This window comes from Parus major, chromosome 3 (genome assembly GCF_001522545.3).
Source record: "Parus major isolate Abel chromosome 3, Parus_major1.1, whole genome shotgun sequence".
NCBI classification, from domain to species: domain Eukaryota; kingdom Metazoa; phylum Chordata; class Aves; order Passeriformes; family Paridae; genus Parus; species Parus major.
Window position 1 is genome coordinate 33,461,981 of NC_031770.1, and position 17,044 is coordinate 33,479,024.

Genomic DNA, 17,044 nt, shown 5'->3' on the forward strand with positions numbered 1-17,044 from the left:
AGGAAGACACCATGGTCAGAAGCCATAACAGGTCAGATCAAAAGCAAAGGTTTTTCTGTGCCCTGGACTCCTGGGATCATATATGCTTGTACTGTAGGTTTTCACAGAAATCACACACGCACCTCCTGCAACCTTCTCTCGCTGTTATTAAAATCCCAGTTGTAGTCTCAAAATACAAGCAAGCAGTCATTCACTAATAATTCACGGTTTGGTTCAGGTTTAAACCAAGTTCTGCAGCAATGCACAGCACATCAATGCCTGCTGTGAGTCTTGACACAGCCGAGGAACTGACCTGAACACACACATAAGTAAACATAAGTTGCATTTTTCCCTCTACCTCACATATTGGTCATCCACACAGCCCAGTGCTGGAAAATGCATTTTATTTTAGGAACAGCTTTAATTCAACAGGAACCACAGAATGTTTATCTTCAAGCACATCAAAGAGACTCATCTTGACTACTTTGGTGAAAAAAAACATTCCTGGAACAGAAACCCAGAAGTCTGCACAGAAAGAAGTATGAACAAAAGAAACAAACTGTCCTATCACCTAAAATTCTATTATTTAAGTATTATCAGATTGGCTTAGACTAACTGGTTTGCAAGCACTGCCTAACTACTCATAAGAACCTGTAGATTGTTTTCTGCCCATAGCTTTTTTTTCTTCCCCCACCAGAAATCAACAACTTTGCTATATATTAGTTACATGGGAAGTAATGAAATTGCAGCAAACAAATTTATTGCACTGACAACCCTGAGAGTAGTCTTCCATGAGAGGAAGTTCTGATGGGGGATTAAATAGTTATCTGTGCCCTTACTTGCACACTGGACATGTACAAATATTAAGGCAAATAAAGTCAACATGAATCAATTAGCACTTCAAGCACTGAGTGGCTATTGAAAGTAAAATAGATTTAATTCTCCTTTGTATTACAACCTGGAATGAATACTTTCATCAGCCTTAGCTTATAAATATTTAAAGAAGAAAAAGTTTTTGAGGTAACTCAAGAGAACCATTTCCACTGTAACACTTATTTTCTTTACAAAATTCTTCGAACAACAGCCCTTAATGTCATTTGTACTTCCATCACTAATATCTCCTCTTTCCAGGTGCTTCCTGGAAATAAAATCTGCCATTGCACCCCATTTTATTCTTCCTGAAATCTAGGATTCTGCTGTCCCAAGGTGGTCAACCTTCCAGTGGAGTTTTCTCTGGGGTTACACCCCAAAGGTACTGATGCATAATCTGGCTTCAGCTTTTAGCCATCCAGCACTTCATTAGGGGATATAACACCCTTCAAACAATTACTTTCCTATAGAAAAACTTCAGAACATTCTATTTAGCAATGAGCTGTAGCTCCTCTGAAATTTCCACTTTGTTTGCAAGAAAATCACAGCTCTATGCCCCCACAGCTGTTTATCTACCACCATGATGCATCCCACCTCTCACAGGCCCCTCCTGCCCTTCTCTGGCACTACTACTACTATTCTGTCCCTCTCAGATCTATGTGCAAACATCTACAAATCTTTTCCACTCATCTTTCACACGTGTGGCAAACACAAAGTCTTTTCTTCCCTCCATTATAAACCCATCCTTGAGCTGGTGCCTTAACACCATTCCCCAGCATATTCCTTTTCTCAGGCTCTAAACAGTCACAATATCTGGTTTTGCTTCCATTTCCTTCTACATTCTTCAAATTTCTCAGCTCCCACTCCTTGTTACACATTATGCTCATGCTCCTTTTTAAACTGCTCCTCGGGGCCACTGGTCAGCACTGGAGAAGTATGCACTGAATCCAAGTTATAAAAAAAAGAGTAAAAGGTTTCAACACATAATTAAAACTCTTTTAAAGTTAAAAGTCACTGGAAAATTGCAAACCTTTAGGAAGTTATTAAATCTAATTGTCTTTTGCTATTGCTTGCTTTATTCCTAAGCACAGACAAATGAGGATATTTTAGCTGAGGTATAAATAAAATAGATGCCAAAAACTAATAAAAATCAGCCAATACTAAATTTTCATCTGTTCTAGTTTTCATACCAAAAAATATACATATATATAAGTATAAATTACAGAAATCTGTTAAAACCCTATTAAGCAATCTTCACTAGCATTCCATCAGTCAATTCCATTTCACAGTATTTTTCAAATACTCTTGCACACTACAAAAAAGGTTTTCCATCTGTACTCTATTCCAATTTTGAAAAATTGACCTTCTACCCCATTTTCTGAGCTATTCACTGTGCTATACGTCTGTGCAATGTGAATATAAAAAAATATTGCTAAACTTCCCTCCCCTCTCCTTTTGGACCATATTTATAGTTATTCAAATACAAAATACAGAGAGAAAATAATTACTAACTGACTCACAGGTCTCAATTTACTGCCACTTTCACATTTTAAACATTTGACTTTTTTTTTTTTTTTCAAGCTTTCATTCAGTCATGAACTTTCCCAAGGAGAAAAATGAATATTCAAATGCATGCAATTGCTTCTCTATAATGATCAGTTCTGAGACAGAAAAATCATGGCCCCAGAACAATATTCTTACACAAGCTCAGTTTGTTATTAATACATTCATTCACTATGTACAAGCTATTAGCTAATAAATAATTTATGTCTTAAAATAACTGTAGTTTTTACTAATTGAAAAGTTTAATATCAGGTTCCACCATTCTGTAGTCTTCAAAGTTGCATCCATATATAAATTAACATACAGAAAAATAATCCATTGTCTAAAAGACTGCACATCAAAATAGTACTTCCATGTCTGCTTTTAAAAGAATAGGTTTGTCACTTTATTATACAAATTGAAACTTTATAGGGACATATACTCCTTAACCCAAGACTGTTAATGAAATAATTATTCAAAAATATGGTTTGTAACTGAGATTTCTGTACATTTTTGTACCTTTTTCAGACTATTATATAGGTTTTACCATCAGGTTTTCAGTGCTGTAATATGCAGGTTTCAAATACTGTGAAGCATGTTTACAGACAACAAGTATTTCAATTATAGAAGCAGTTGTATTACGAAAATAATTTTGTCTCAAATTTCAAAGTATCTGGGTAGTATCCCTTTAAATCTGATATGCTATTGTAAGCATCACACCATCTGTACAGTTAACTTTTTGCTAACAACAAATTTTAAGAAGTAATGACACATCTGAGGTGTGATCTGGTTTTATGAACTAAAGAGCAGCTTTCCCAAAGTTTAAGACAATTACAAAAAAAAATATTGCACAGCTTAAAACACAATTGTTTACATTCTGACTTCAATACAGTACAACTTAACCATGAACATAAGGAATTACCAGTTTGTATTGTAAGTCCAATTACTTGTGCCAGAAGGTCAAACATAATTTTAAAATTAAAACTAGTATGTTTAAAATGTTTACTTGTTATAGGAATTCTAAACAAACCTTTAAAAAGATTTTGGAATCACTTTTGAGAGTCTGTAACTCCCACAAACCAACATTAAAAGTTCTGAGCAATACAGGTCGTTCAACCCAGTATTCCCTCAAAAAGCTATCAGACAGTAAGCACATTGTGAAGTATACATTTTATTTAACATTCCTAAAATAAGCTGTATTTACATATTATATAAATGTATGAAGTCTTAATATAAAATAGAAAACTGCATTGACTGAGGAAATCACACTCCATATGGAGTTACTTACTGAAGACCATTTTTTTATGAAATTTTACAATAATTTATATAAATTATCTCTTCCAAATTAGATGATTTTTCTTCTTTTTACTAATTCACACAATTTTGATGACTTTACAAACAGTGGTGTACATTATAAACTTAAAAAAACAGTTACAGCATCTTCCGGCGCACAACTGGCTTTGGAAAATTAGACAGTCTTTTTTTGTTCTTTCTTAGGGTCTTCCCTGCTGCATCTGTAGTTTCTTTCTGTTTGGTTTTTGTTCCATCCACTGGACTTCCAAAAGGAGAGATGAATTTTATTTCGACTGGTGGAGGTGACCAAGAACCTTCTTTTGTGGTTCTGCAAAGAAGGACAGGCATAAAATCAATTTTTCATTACTAACAGTATTTAATCGAGGAAAAAAACAAATTCCAAAATCAATTAAAAAAAAAAAAATGCATGGGCCTCTGTCGATAGACTCAAGGCAGAAAAGGTTCATAAATAAGTTTTGTTTTCCCTTCATTCCCTTTACTCATTGTCTGGCCACGTCCCACCTTGGATGAGAAACTAAACTGGAAGAGTGTGGTTTCATAAGGTGGAATAAGACAACGTAAGAGCATTGCAATGTCACCAGTGCAGTAAGTATCCACCTCCTCTTTTCTATCCCTCTCTCTTCCATTTCCATTGGCAAACCAAACCCTTAAATGGGGAAAAAGTGCCTATTAGACCAGCAAGCTGGACAGGCTGACAATGAGAGAAGACCTGCACAGCCAAGTGAGGAAGAAATAGGTACTTAACAGCTGAATCACCATCACATTAAGAAACGTCAATAACTGTTCAAAACTTATTTCATACTTGCTTGTTTTCTTCATTTTTGATTTTGGAGTTCTACCTCTCTTCAATTTTTGCTTGCCCCCAGACTCTATGGATTTGATATCCTCTTCCTCTTTAGCTGGAAGCTCCTATGTTATGACAAGAAAAATGTTATTCATGAACAAGTTCTTAGACTTCTAAGGAATAATATTATTTTTTCATTAAGAAATTATGCCGAAGTTATTTCCAAAAGTACCCTTTCTTCGCAAAAACAAACCTTCCACATCAAATTGTTTTACCATCCCAGAAGAAAAAATTCTGAAATTAACAGATAACACGCCAAGTAAGTTAAAGAGAGCGACCATGCCTTTTGCTAAAGGCAAATCAGTGTTTATCAATTCTTCATTTTACATAGATTCAAAACTGATTTTCGTAGCTAGTTTTCATGAAGAAAAACAATACAATTTTTAGCTGATTAATTTAAAGCTCTTTTTATATCTGTTTCCAATGAAAAAGGCAAAGCATTGCAAAGCACAATCTCAAAAAATGGTATAGAATTAAAATCAAGACATGGGACAACTGGAGTTTTTACTTACTGTTTCTTTCACAATTCGGGAAATGCTAGATACATTTTTTCTCCTTGACCTCAAAAGAGGGGGTGAAAAGACAAATTGAGAAGACAAATCTGGGTCTAAGTCCTTAAACTGGATAGGATGGTCTGTTTTTCCAGCTGAAACGACAATCTATTGTTAGTGTGCATATATGTTATACGTGAGGGACAGTAATATTAAATTACAGCTGACAAATAAGAGCACAATAGCTTCTCAAAATAAAGGTCCAATTAGCTTTATAAACACTCCATGCAAAAGCATTTTACCCCCTAGTAACCACCTCTTGGGATTCATTCTTTTACCATAAATAGTTAAACAAAACTAAGCCACTGTAGTGATTTTACCTGCCCCTACATTATCAAATATATTACACTCCAGAGGCATCAACAGTCCTCACACATCTCAAAAAAATTTATCATGTACTCTAATTAGAAGACTGCTGTGTACACTAATTTCACTGACAAAGTATACACTCATGAAAAAGAATCACAAACAGCTGCACAGTTTGTTGCAAGATCCAGCTCATCTGAACTTGAAAACTGAACACAATTTGGAAGCACATATCCTTTATTGCTCTGTTGGGGGGGAAGGGATGGCGATCACATATTCACAAATAATCTCGTTTTCAAAATCTGACAGAAATTAAATTCCTTAAAAAATATATCTTAAATTTAATTTCATTGCTTAGATCAGCTTCATAATCTCTTTCTACCAGAACTCAGCAGGCAGTCACACAGACTTCAGCCAAAAGATGAAATGCCTCTTGGCAAATTTTTTCTTTTGCATACTTACATTCTTTTAAGATACTTAAAGCCACCTTCAAAGTATGTTTTCTGTGGTTTAGAGAGAACATGCCCTATTTTGCATATAAACATATTGCACCTACCTTCAAATTTCTTTGTCAGCTTTGTCAGAGGAGGAGAGAAAAGGAAAGCCTCATTTTCCTCAACAGACTCTTTCTGATAGACGGCAGTCCTTCGGGATCTGGTTCTTGTAACACGATCTGTCTTAGCTCTTGATGTCTGATCCCGTCCTGAGGGATTTATGTCTTCAAGCAGCAAAGGACTGCCACCAGATCCTTGGGAGGTCTCCTCAGACATTGACCTCCTCTTCCTGCCCCGACGCCCTGTCCTTACTGTCGTCCTGGGTGTGGTTGTCTCCTCACTTGGCTCTGCAAGAGTTTGCTCATGAGTATCCATTTTTTCTGGATTCTCGTGTGGCATTCTTCTAGTTCTTCTCTTAGGAGTACCAAGGACTTCTACTTTCACACCTGAATGTATGTCTTCCTGAGAAGAGGTAGACTCTGGGTCTGCCAAGAGGTTCTGTGCTGCCTTCCTAGCACTTCTTCTAGGCGTGACAGGAAGTTTAAATTCTGTTTGAGGAAGCGATGATTTAGACACATCAAGATCAGAATTTTCTGAAACTTCTGATGAACTAATCTTTCTTCTTCTGCCTCTTTTACTTTGCACAGGTAAAAGGAGTTGGTCACTAAGCTGCACCTGTTGATCCTTGACAGTATCTTCAGTAAACTGTAAATTAAAGCTTTTCAGTTTTCTTGCACTTCTACTAGGACTGACTGCTGTTTTTACTTTATGATCAGTGTCAATCTTGCCAGTTTCTGGATTTCCAGCTAAACTTTTTCCTCCTTTAGTCCTTCTGGAAGTGAAAGAAGCAATAATGCTGCCTTCAGCAAGAGGCGTTTCCTCATTAGCCTCTTCTTGGAGTTCAGATGCAGCTTCCTTTGCTCTCCTTAATCCTCTTCTGGGAGTAACAGGCCCCGTACTGTCAGACAATGTTTGCCCATCAGAATGGCTGCTTTCTGTTTTTTCTAAATTGGACAGTTTAGGTTTCCTACCTCTCCTAGGAGTAACAGGCGTCACAGGTATTTGCTCCTCTTGAGCATTTTCCTCTGTTTGGAGTCTGAGAGTCTCAGATGCTTCTTTTGTTCGCCTGGTACTTCTCCGAGGAGACAGTCCAAGCAGAGCTGGGCTGTCTGTCTTCAGGAGCTGCTGAGTGCCTGCTGACAGAACATTCAGACTTCTATTCAGCTGTCCCCTTGTGCGTGTTCTAGGAGCAATACCATAATGATGTCTGCTGGTTTCCTCTCCCTCTGCTTCTAGCACAGGCGTTAAGGGAGTTTTTGCCTTCTGGAACCTAGTTACCTTTCTACCTATGGTTTCATGAATAGATTGTTCTACAACTTCAGATGTAAATTCTTTACTTCTCGTGTCTTTGATTACATCCAGTAAGTTCTCAGCAATGGCAACCTTAATAGGTTCAGGCACATATGGGAGTGACTCTGCAATATTTTGAGGTTCCTGATCACCAGTTACAGTGGACACTGAGTTTGTAACATGTTCCTGGCTTTCAGTATTTCCTAAATTAGTCACAGGCTTTTCTTCTCTTGTTGCGTCATCTGGTTTAGAAGCTTCTACTGATGTAGGGTCTCCCATCTCTGCTTCCCCTTCTTCTCCTTCCAAAACTAAGGTAAAATTACTCTGAGATAGAAAAAGGTCTCCATCTCCCTCAGCTGCATCACATTCACTGTCTTTGTTATCACGCAAATCACACGCAAACTGTTGCTCTATATTTTCATAGCTATAATGAAGATCACTTGATGGATCTAGCTCACTATATGGTGATGTTTCAGGTGCTGGTTCTGGGGTATCTTCTATAACCTGAAGTTAAAAAATGTCTGTTAATACTTTATTCAATACCAAACAGACTCATTTCACACTGAGCCAGATGAAACTGAGGACAGTTCCCTTAAGATCACCCCTGAATATAAAGCAATGTGCCTTTGTACTACAGCTGAGAGTTTATGCAGTTGAGACACAGGGATCAGAGCAGTCCCTGTGTGCAATTCACATGCTCTGTTTGTGATACTGCTGTTCAGAAATTACCATTTGCCACCGCCCATGACCAGGAGCAGTTTTCCAACACAAGGTGTGTACACAACCAGCAGTGACCATCACATTGCAGTGCCCTCTGCACTGCTCCACAGCCAGAGTGACACACTCTGCCTCCAACAGGGTAAAATACAATTGGGTCCTCAAAAAAAAAAGCTTCAGTCATGCTAGTTCTGACTGCAGCATTTAGACTGGCCAGGTATTGTCTTGATAGGACATTTGTGGTGGGGTTCTTTTCCCCCTTGGACTGAGATTGATGAGAGAAAGGGAGCTTTTTCTTGTTCGGACTTGGTTATTTATTCTTCTTTTATCTGCATTACATGCATACAAGGTACAAGGAGCTATGTGCACTAAGATAGAAAGGTGCAAAATGGCTAACAAAGATCTTCCTCAAGGTTTTTTGTATGTCCACTTACCCAATTAACAAATGTTAAGTAAATTATTTTTCTTAGTGACCCAGTGACCAACACCTGTGTGCTGCGCTGCGGTATTCTCTAGCTAAGTACTTACTACTACCCAAAAACCTCTAGAAGAAGAAGATGAAGGAAAAGAGACAACACTCTAAATGTTCCATTTTGTCTTCTGTTTTCTAAACTAGTTTAAACTCCAAACTTTTTCACCCAGTGACTTAAGAAAACTCTCTAATTTACACACTTGCACTCCTAGTTTTTCTATTTAACTTTAACAGTTGTTTTCAGTGTTATATGAAATTCATTGTTTTCTTGGATGTCAGAGCCAGGTATCAGAGATAAGGGCACACACTCTGTGCCTCTGACTCCAACAAGGTATCACATCCCACAGCGCAACACTGCACTTTGAGGAGTCACTTGGATTACATGAGACAACACATACTTTCTAAATGCCTCCATCTCTTGAAGAAATATCTTGACACCAAAATGAGCTCATTACTGGGAATTATGTTTGTGTGAAGAAGGAACCAACAGTAAAGGACCTAAAAAACTACATTATTCTGAGTTTGGTTCTCACATCTTTTTGTCATTTGGTAAATGATTACTAGTACAAAGAAGCTGCACTCCTGTCACTTTCTTATTGTCTTTAACATTAAAACTATTTTTTTAAAGTAAAATAAAAAAGTTTGAATTCAAGTAAATAAAATTAATGCCTAGCTGTTTTAAAAAATAGTTTAGGCTTTTATTTTTGTTTTGTTTCCTGTCAAGGGCCTAAGTCTTGACAGGTTCCATTCATGTTATAGGAACAGAAAATGCAGAAGAGAAAACATATCTGTCCTTAAAACATGGAGGTTTTTATATTGTGTTAAGCAGCTCAGGAAACAGACACATTTTTGTTTCCTAATTGTCAGCTGTAGTTGTAGTTTCAGCTGCAACTACACACAAAAAACGCCAGCCAAGGAAAGCATACATTCATAAGGTTCAAGATGCCTAAAAACGGACTTAAAACATAGAGGTAATTTTAAAAGCCTAGCCTTGTGAAAACTCACCATTAACTACTACACTCATCAGTAATTCAATCTTTTGAAGACATTTGAAAAATCTGCAACCTATTTTCTATTTTGTAGAAAATGGGAAAATAGTTTACTTACATTAATTTCCTCAGTTTTTGGTGGACTGTTAGAAACAGGGACTTCTTCAACTTCAGCTGCTTCAGGGTTACGTTCTTCAGGTAAATCCACACACTTGCCCTCAAGGCGATTTTCAGATGGAGTACTGACCATCTCCTCACTGTCAAGGATACTTATCACAGCTAGAAGAGATTTATGTAATTTTACCATAACCTTTTCATATATGACATAAGTTTAAGCAAAAAGAAGTAACAGAGCTACTAAGAGCAACAATATGGTTCTCCATCCTGCCACATATGTTGGGCTTTCTCCAAAACAAGAACTATTGTGCTGATTTTGGCTGGGATGGAGTTAATTTTCATGGGTATGGAGGTGTGTTTTGGGTTTGTGCTGAAGGCAATGTTGGTAACAGGGATGTTTTAGTTACTGCTGAGCAGCATCTACACAGAGCCAAGGCCTTTTCTGCTTCTCACACCATGCCAGCAGTGAGTGGGCTGGGAGTGCACAAGATGGATGGGGACACAGCCAGGACAGCTGACCCCAAGTGACATCCCATAAAATATGGCATCATGTTCAGCAAAAAAGGCAGGTGAAAGAAGGAAGAAGCAGGAGACATTTGAAGTTATGGTGTTTGTCTTCCTATGACCCATCTTCCTGTTTTCCCAGAGATGGCTGAATACTTGCCTGACAACGGGAGGTGGTGAATGAATTCTTTGTTTTACCCGACTTCCATGCCTTCTCTATTAAGGTGTCTCTATATCAACCCATGAGTTTTCTCACCCTTTGCTCTCAGATTCTCTCCCCCATTCACCCAGGGGAAATGAGTGAGTGGCTCTGTGGGGCTTAGTTGTCGACCGGGTTTAAACTGTGACAGACTGTGACTACAGCCTACATTTAGTATGCAGCCCCACAGCAAGAAAGAAGGAGGACAAAATCATCTGTCAAGTCCATAGAGGGGGAAAAAAGAGGAAAATGTGACTGGAAAGACACACTGGTAGATAGTTGCTTCAGTCTGAATACTGAGGACGTACCATCTTTTAGAATAGTAAATCAAGCAGCAGATACCATGGCACACAAATTGGTAGTGGTGTACAACATTAAAATAAATACTGATCTCTCCTTATAATACCCTAAGTTCTACCAGCATCACAATATTTTGATGAAGAATGGAAAGATTCACTATGCACCTTCTACAAGGACTTCCTTTAAGGAGAGGGTGTTTTCTCTAATGAAAGTCAGCACTAACATGCTACTATATCAACCTTTGACACCTACAGTGGTACGGCAAATTACACATTTCATTTGAGGAGATCTGTTACCCTAACACACAGAACATTTCCAACATACATTCACTGTCTGCCTCCGGCGAATCAGCGAGTTGTGGGTTTGTTGCAATCAGTATACCTTTTTCTTCTGATGAAGAAGTCACTTCAGACTTCTGGTAGGTTGTTTCACTTCATGAAAAGAAAGACAGAAATTTATCATAAAGCTTGAAAACAAACCTCTAAGAACTTCATGAGTTACTTTCTCACTGTAAAATCTTCATGTTTCAAACCACAAAAAAATACAATAAAAATTAGAAATCCCTCTATCAACATATTCAATTTGACTCAATTTGTAATTCACTTTGTAACTCATATTATGCAAAGAATCAAGTACTTAACAGTCTTTCCAGCTATCCAAAACTAGATAATAACAGGGGTGTATTACAGAATAATGTATTATTTCTCTTTTGTACAAAGAGGGCAACTACAGTAACAGAGGTTCAGAACCAACTGAACAAAAGTCTGTACAGGTAAAAGTTACCACTTGAAATTAAGGGTTCTCTCATTGCTGATATTATCTTTACTTATCTTTATCTGACATTGTATTTATCACTCAGCAGTTGTGGCTTTTAAAGTACGTGGGGAGAAAACAGCTTCCCTTTCCATAAACAAATAGATGCTAGTTGAGCACACAATGAAAACAGAAATTAAGTGTAAAAAATACTGTCAGAAAGCATTCAAACTCCAAAATAAACACACTGAAGTTACAGGAATCTCAGGATACATTTTTAACTACACAATTTTCAGAAAAAAACCAGGGTTTATGTTCACAGTATCTGCTTAGTAACTCTCACAAGGTCTGTATGGGACTGTTGAATGAAGTCTTAATCATCATACTTTGGGGTCTGCAATGATTTGAGAAAAAAGGCTCGAATTGACAGCTAGTCAATGTGCATTACATTCACGCCAGATTACTTTTGGTCACAGACAGAATGAATAGACAGGCCCTTACATATAAGAACACAGGAAAGAACTAATCCCAGGTCAAAATCAGTTTTCAAACGCAGAAAAGCCAGCAGCTATATGTTGTGTGAACCCAAAGATTTATCTGCTTCATAAGCTCACCCTTCATTTCCAGCACCAGAAGTTGCAGCCTCAGCAGCTTTAAAAACCAACTTATGCTCAGGAGGGGTATGACATTCAGCATTTGATTCTTCCACAAATCCTACAAAAATGAAGAGCTGGATGACTTCCCTGTTGCACTCAACATCCCTTCTTTTAAACGGCTCATATGAGTTTAAAGTGATCCTTTATGCATTTCATCTAGGACAGGGACTTAACAAAATAACAATACCAAGACTTCAAATGCATAGATGGCCTGTTCTTTCCAGCAGGACAAGTAGCCTGATGCATGATTTCAACATGAAACAAATAATTAAACATGAAAAAATGTAAAAACTCCTGCAAATTATAGAAGTACCCCTAAAACATAACCAGAAGCCCAAGCTTTAAACATGTATCCCTTTCAAAACTCCCATACTGTTGCCTTTCAGCTGCAAATATGCTCAAAAAATGTCAGCCAAGGAAAGTATATATTCATAAGTTTAGGATACCTTAAAAAGGACTTAAAACATAGAGGTAATTTTAAAAGCCATGGGCACCTGTGAAAAGTCATCATTAACTGCTGCACTCATCAGTAATTCAATCTTTTGAAGATATTTGAAAAATTCAGGATTTTAGGTTATCACAGGACAAAACATACCTGCTTCTTTTCTTCGTCCTGAAGGATCTAGTTGTTTCATTTGGAAAGGTTTATCTTCAACCATTTCACTTTCTTCTTCTTTCTCCATTTCTTGAACATCAACAGTTTCTTCAGTGGAAGAATTAGCTGGTTTAGCAGCTATAAAGATGACATCATCCTCAAAATCACCAGGTGATTTTGCATCATGATACTCCAAAGTAGTCTGGTCTGATCTGACAGAGAAATTACTATTTTCCTTGCTGACATCCACCTTCTCCATATCATCTCCAGGCATGCTTTCTAAAGACTCCTGTAATTCAGCATGATCATACCCAGGATTGCTCAGATTAAACAGAGCTGGTTTAGTTCTACTTTCAGACCAAGCATCCTCCACCAAACCATGATGATGCTCAGATGAAGCTCCAAATAGTGCTTTATCATCTTCTGTCACCTGAAATAAAAGTTCAGATCAACAACATGAGTCTGTGCCTTTTGTCAAAGCTAAACAAAAAAACCCAACAAATACTGATATTTCTAAGTTACACATGTCCCCTTAGTAAGGCAATGAAAAATTAATTCTCATTCTAGCACGATCTTAGATTTAAGGCTGAATGTAAAAATTAATCAAACTTTAGATTGTTTATTGAGTTTCCACGACATTGAAGAATTAATCTTAAATCAGTCTTGCTCATAATGTTATCTCAAGGATCTCCACTGGGTTTACTAATGTGTTTTCAGGAAGACAAAGCTTTGCCTAATAAAATCCTAACTCAAGATTTCTGTATTCTATGCTTGCCCTTTCAACACATATGCACTACTAAAACATGCTGGTGTTCAACTATGCCTGTGGCATGGAACAAGTAAACTAATTTGGCCACAGTGCCACTATCAGTAAGAATTTCATACAGGAGGGAGCACATCTTGTTACAATTGAGTAGTTCCTTGTAACATACATGAGCTACTCACACAGGGGATAGCAGCACATGCCCCTGTTGTACCTCTGATTTGGGCACCTTATGCTGGCAACTGCCGGATGGGCTGAACCACAGAATCCAGCTACACATCTGCAGGAGCAGAAGGGATCACAGCTGGTCAGATGGACCCACTGTACGTGAAAACTACAGGGATGCTATCCCTGATGGATGGCAAGAAGCAAACCTGACAACTTTAGCGCTGAGAGAACAAAACACTAAAACTGTCTTCATCAACAGTCTCTTTTTACATTTAAGTAAACCAAACACTGCAAAAAGACAGGTTGAAAGTCAATGCACCTTTATGACATTTGTTACTTTCTCAGACGTTCAATTTGCAAAATTTAACAAACCGAAACAAGAGGCTCCATCTATATTCCTTACTTTCCTGTAACACTACCATTTGAAAAGGTACAGCTGAAAGGTGAACTAACATTCTGAATAACCAGAGGTCCTAACAACATCTGAACAAAACCCACAAAGGTCTCTGATGTTTGTTATGATTATGTTCCTGCAAGAACAGGATGTCTAGCATAACACAATCTTCTTTTTTTTTACAAATTCTGCCATTCTGATTCACAATCCAGATTCTGAGTAGAAAGTGTTTTGGCGAACTTTAAAGTCTAAATTAAATCACAGCACTACCTGCAAAACTCACAAACTGCAGCCCAGCTTACCCCGACAGTCCACTTAGCATGTGAGCTCTCTTCCCTGAAAGATATTCTAGGTTCCTTTGCTCGTAGAGGAGGAGTAACTGATCGTCCTGGGGATGCAGAGGGAGTTGCTAGGGGTGTAGTGCGAAGGCTGGACCTGAGAATAGACTGAGGAGTAAACCCAGGAAAACCAGAAGATGTGGCCAAAACTTTAGCTCTCTAGGAAAAGAAATAAAAACACTTAAATTAAGACCAGTTAAATCTTCAAAACAGAAGACTCTACTTAAATCACAAAAATTAAATTAGCTTAAATTACAAACTGGGTTTATAGTAGCAGAAAGTTTTGCGTCTGCACTGTTCTTCCAAAAGTATAAACATTTCAAGGATAAAAATGCATGCTTTTTGTACTTCCCTTGGTTCATCTTTGTAATGCCAACAAAACAGAAGATATTTTGTAAAATTACTTCTTCAGGAAATAAGGATATGGCATCTTGTTTTCTGCAAGGTTATCTCCTATTCCACTAGTTTTTGCAATTCCGACACTGCTCTTATAAAAAGCACACAACTTCAACTTTACTCTACACAACAGCGTTTTCAGTTGCTGCATCTGAAAGCAATTCTGCAAAGCAACAGCCACAGCTTTTTTTTCACTATTTAATCAGTCGCACACAAAAGGAAGTGACATGGCTGCAAAAATACCTACACATCTTCATGCAGAAGCGTTCAGCTGTTCTTATTTCTGATTATCTTACAGTATTGAAAGGTTTTCAAAAGAGGAGGATGAAGCTAGTTCTTTGGTATGGATGGTACTCCATAAGAAGGAGGTGGAAAAATGGAATTGATCCATACAATGAAAATAAATTTAGTACACAAAGCTATGGGACAAGTTCTCCACTGCAATCATCTGAGAACAAAAGTTTCCTGCTTAAAAACTGTTCCCAGCTTACCACTTCCAAAAGGGCTGTGTATACAATAACCACATGCATAATGAAAATTTCAATCCAGAAGCATTTCTACTTTGGCGATTTCACTTAAAACAAACCACATACATTTTTCATTAGGTTGGCTGCTACTGACTTTTTAAAATACAAACCTTGACCACAAGAGGAGTTTCCAGTAAATTCAACTCTGATGCCCTTCGCAGATTCTTTTGGGAGCTGGAGCGATGTGTATTTGATCTCAGGGGGCTGGATGTCACAGAAGAAGTAGAAGCCCTGCACGGAGACTGCCAGTTCCCCTCCTGTGCCTCAGCGCGGGAAGGAACAGGACGAACCACCAAATCCAGCAACCTGTTAAAATACACATTTTAAACTAGGAACACCAATAAATAAATGAAACAAAGCATGCTGCAATCATGTCAGATACTGCAGAACAAGAACACTGGATGAACTGGAAGAAATACAATCTCACCACTGGGGGTGATCTATCAGTCCCACAAACAAGTGACAAGGCACTTTGGGGCATTTTTTCATTATTTCTTTACATTTCATACCTAACTTCCTAAATCTCTGACATAAGAATACCCCAATTTTAAGTAGCACAAGTGACCTAATTCTCAGCAGTGCAGAAAACTCATCTACATTTCAATGCAGGGACCATTTCAAATTGTCCACCTAATTTTGTCCCCAAGTTGACTTTTTCTTTGAGATACAAAACTAAATGCAACAGGATCCTTGGCAAACCAAAAAAGCGTACACACATGCACATGTATATATATGATACAAAATACTATTTTGAAATATAAAGTCTGTAGTTCTACTATACCTTGAACACTTTTGAGAAAGTTTAGTAATAGGTGTCCCAAGAAATGCATCAGGCAACTCAGCAGCAGGGAGAGGATGAGTACTGACTGCTGGCTCTGTAGCTCTAGGACTAGACAAGAAAATTAAAATGTAACTGATTTTCATTCCCTCAAAGTCCAGCCATACCAGAATTAAAGTTTATTTAACCACATTCCATGTAGGACAATCACCTAACAATTATGAGCCAATTCTCCACTCTTTGTTATTCTGCTTATTTTTAAATAACCAAGTAGGAACTGGTATGTAATCACACAAGTAAGTCTATAAAAGTTGGCACACCAACAGCTTCATGATAGTGACAAACAGTTTGACTTTCAGCTGTCTTAAGCACTATAAACACATTTGCCATAATATAAATACATGTATTTGTACAGAAGATGATCATGGCGGAAAACCTCTCCCAACACTACTTATAATGAATTGATTCTTCGATGTTGTATATTGTATGTGCAAAAAAGCAAAACAAAGTTTTATTCATGTGCACCTTCCCACCAAAAATTTAACAGAATTCAAATTGAATTCTCCTCTCCCCCTACCACTCACTCACTCCCTCTTCACCTCCCTCTCCAAACACGTAGCTCAAGACTCATTTTAATGAAAAGCTGCTTACCTATCACATAGTGAGATATTTGTTTTCTGCTCATTTCCTAACCATACTTCGCCAATTTTGGACAACACTTTACTGATGAAAGTTGCTCTTGTATGTACATTTCCTGCATTAGTTTGCCTTGTTGCTGTGGATAAAGGCTTTGGCCTTGGGACTGTAAAACAAGAGGGAAGAGTATCAGCCTTGTGTAATCCAAGTGATGGCCAGCTGCACATCGTGTTTCCCTTCTCTAAAATTACCTTCTCTTAAGACCGACGAAGGCAAACGGTACGGCTTGGCTCGCTCTACTGCCAGCTTCCTTTGAACTGTGGGAAGGATCTTGCCATATTGGTCTAACAGAGAATTTCTGGCAACTGCTCTCTCTCTCAAGCGAGGATCACGATCATTCTGACAAAGGAAACGTGTAAAGCAAGAAGTTCACAATTTACCAGAAGTTCACTGCACACAACTATCTGCTCTTTCTAACTAGGGACTAAATTT

The 17,044-nt window shown here is 37.8% G+C and overlaps 1 protein-coding gene across 1 annotated transcript in view; it reads right to left on the minus strand.

Annotated features, from left to right (window-relative positions):
- Window positions 1-450: 450 nt before the first annotated feature.
- Window positions 451-17,044, minus strand: part of LOC107201253 (protein ELYS-like) — a 37,721-nt gene continuing 21,127 nt past the window's right edge. Inside the window, exons 13-25 of the mRNA XM_019005878.2 lie at window positions 16,804-16,978; window positions 16,568-16,718; window positions 15,920-16,027; window positions 15,249-15,444; window positions 14,180-14,374; window positions 12,553-12,982; window positions 11,916-12,015; window positions 10,873-10,979; window positions 9,547-9,707; window positions 5,963-7,754; window positions 5,062-5,195; window positions 4,508-4,614; window positions 451-4,012 (exon numbers count right to left, since the gene is read on the minus strand). Coding sequence (XP_018861423.1) covers window positions 3,823-4,012; window positions 4,508-4,614; window positions 5,062-5,195; window positions 5,963-7,754; window positions 9,547-9,707; window positions 10,873-10,979; window positions 11,916-12,015; window positions 12,553-12,982; window positions 14,180-14,374; window positions 15,249-15,444; window positions 15,920-16,027; window positions 16,568-16,718; window positions 16,804-16,978 — 3,846 coding nt within the window. The 3' untranslated portion in view covers window positions 451-3,822. The remainder of the gene's footprint in view (window positions 4,013-4,507; window positions 4,615-5,061; window positions 5,196-5,962; window positions 7,755-9,546; window positions 9,708-10,872; window positions 10,980-11,915; window positions 12,016-12,552; window positions 12,983-14,179; window positions 14,375-15,248; window positions 15,445-15,919; window positions 16,028-16,567; window positions 16,719-16,803; window positions 16,979-17,044) is intronic.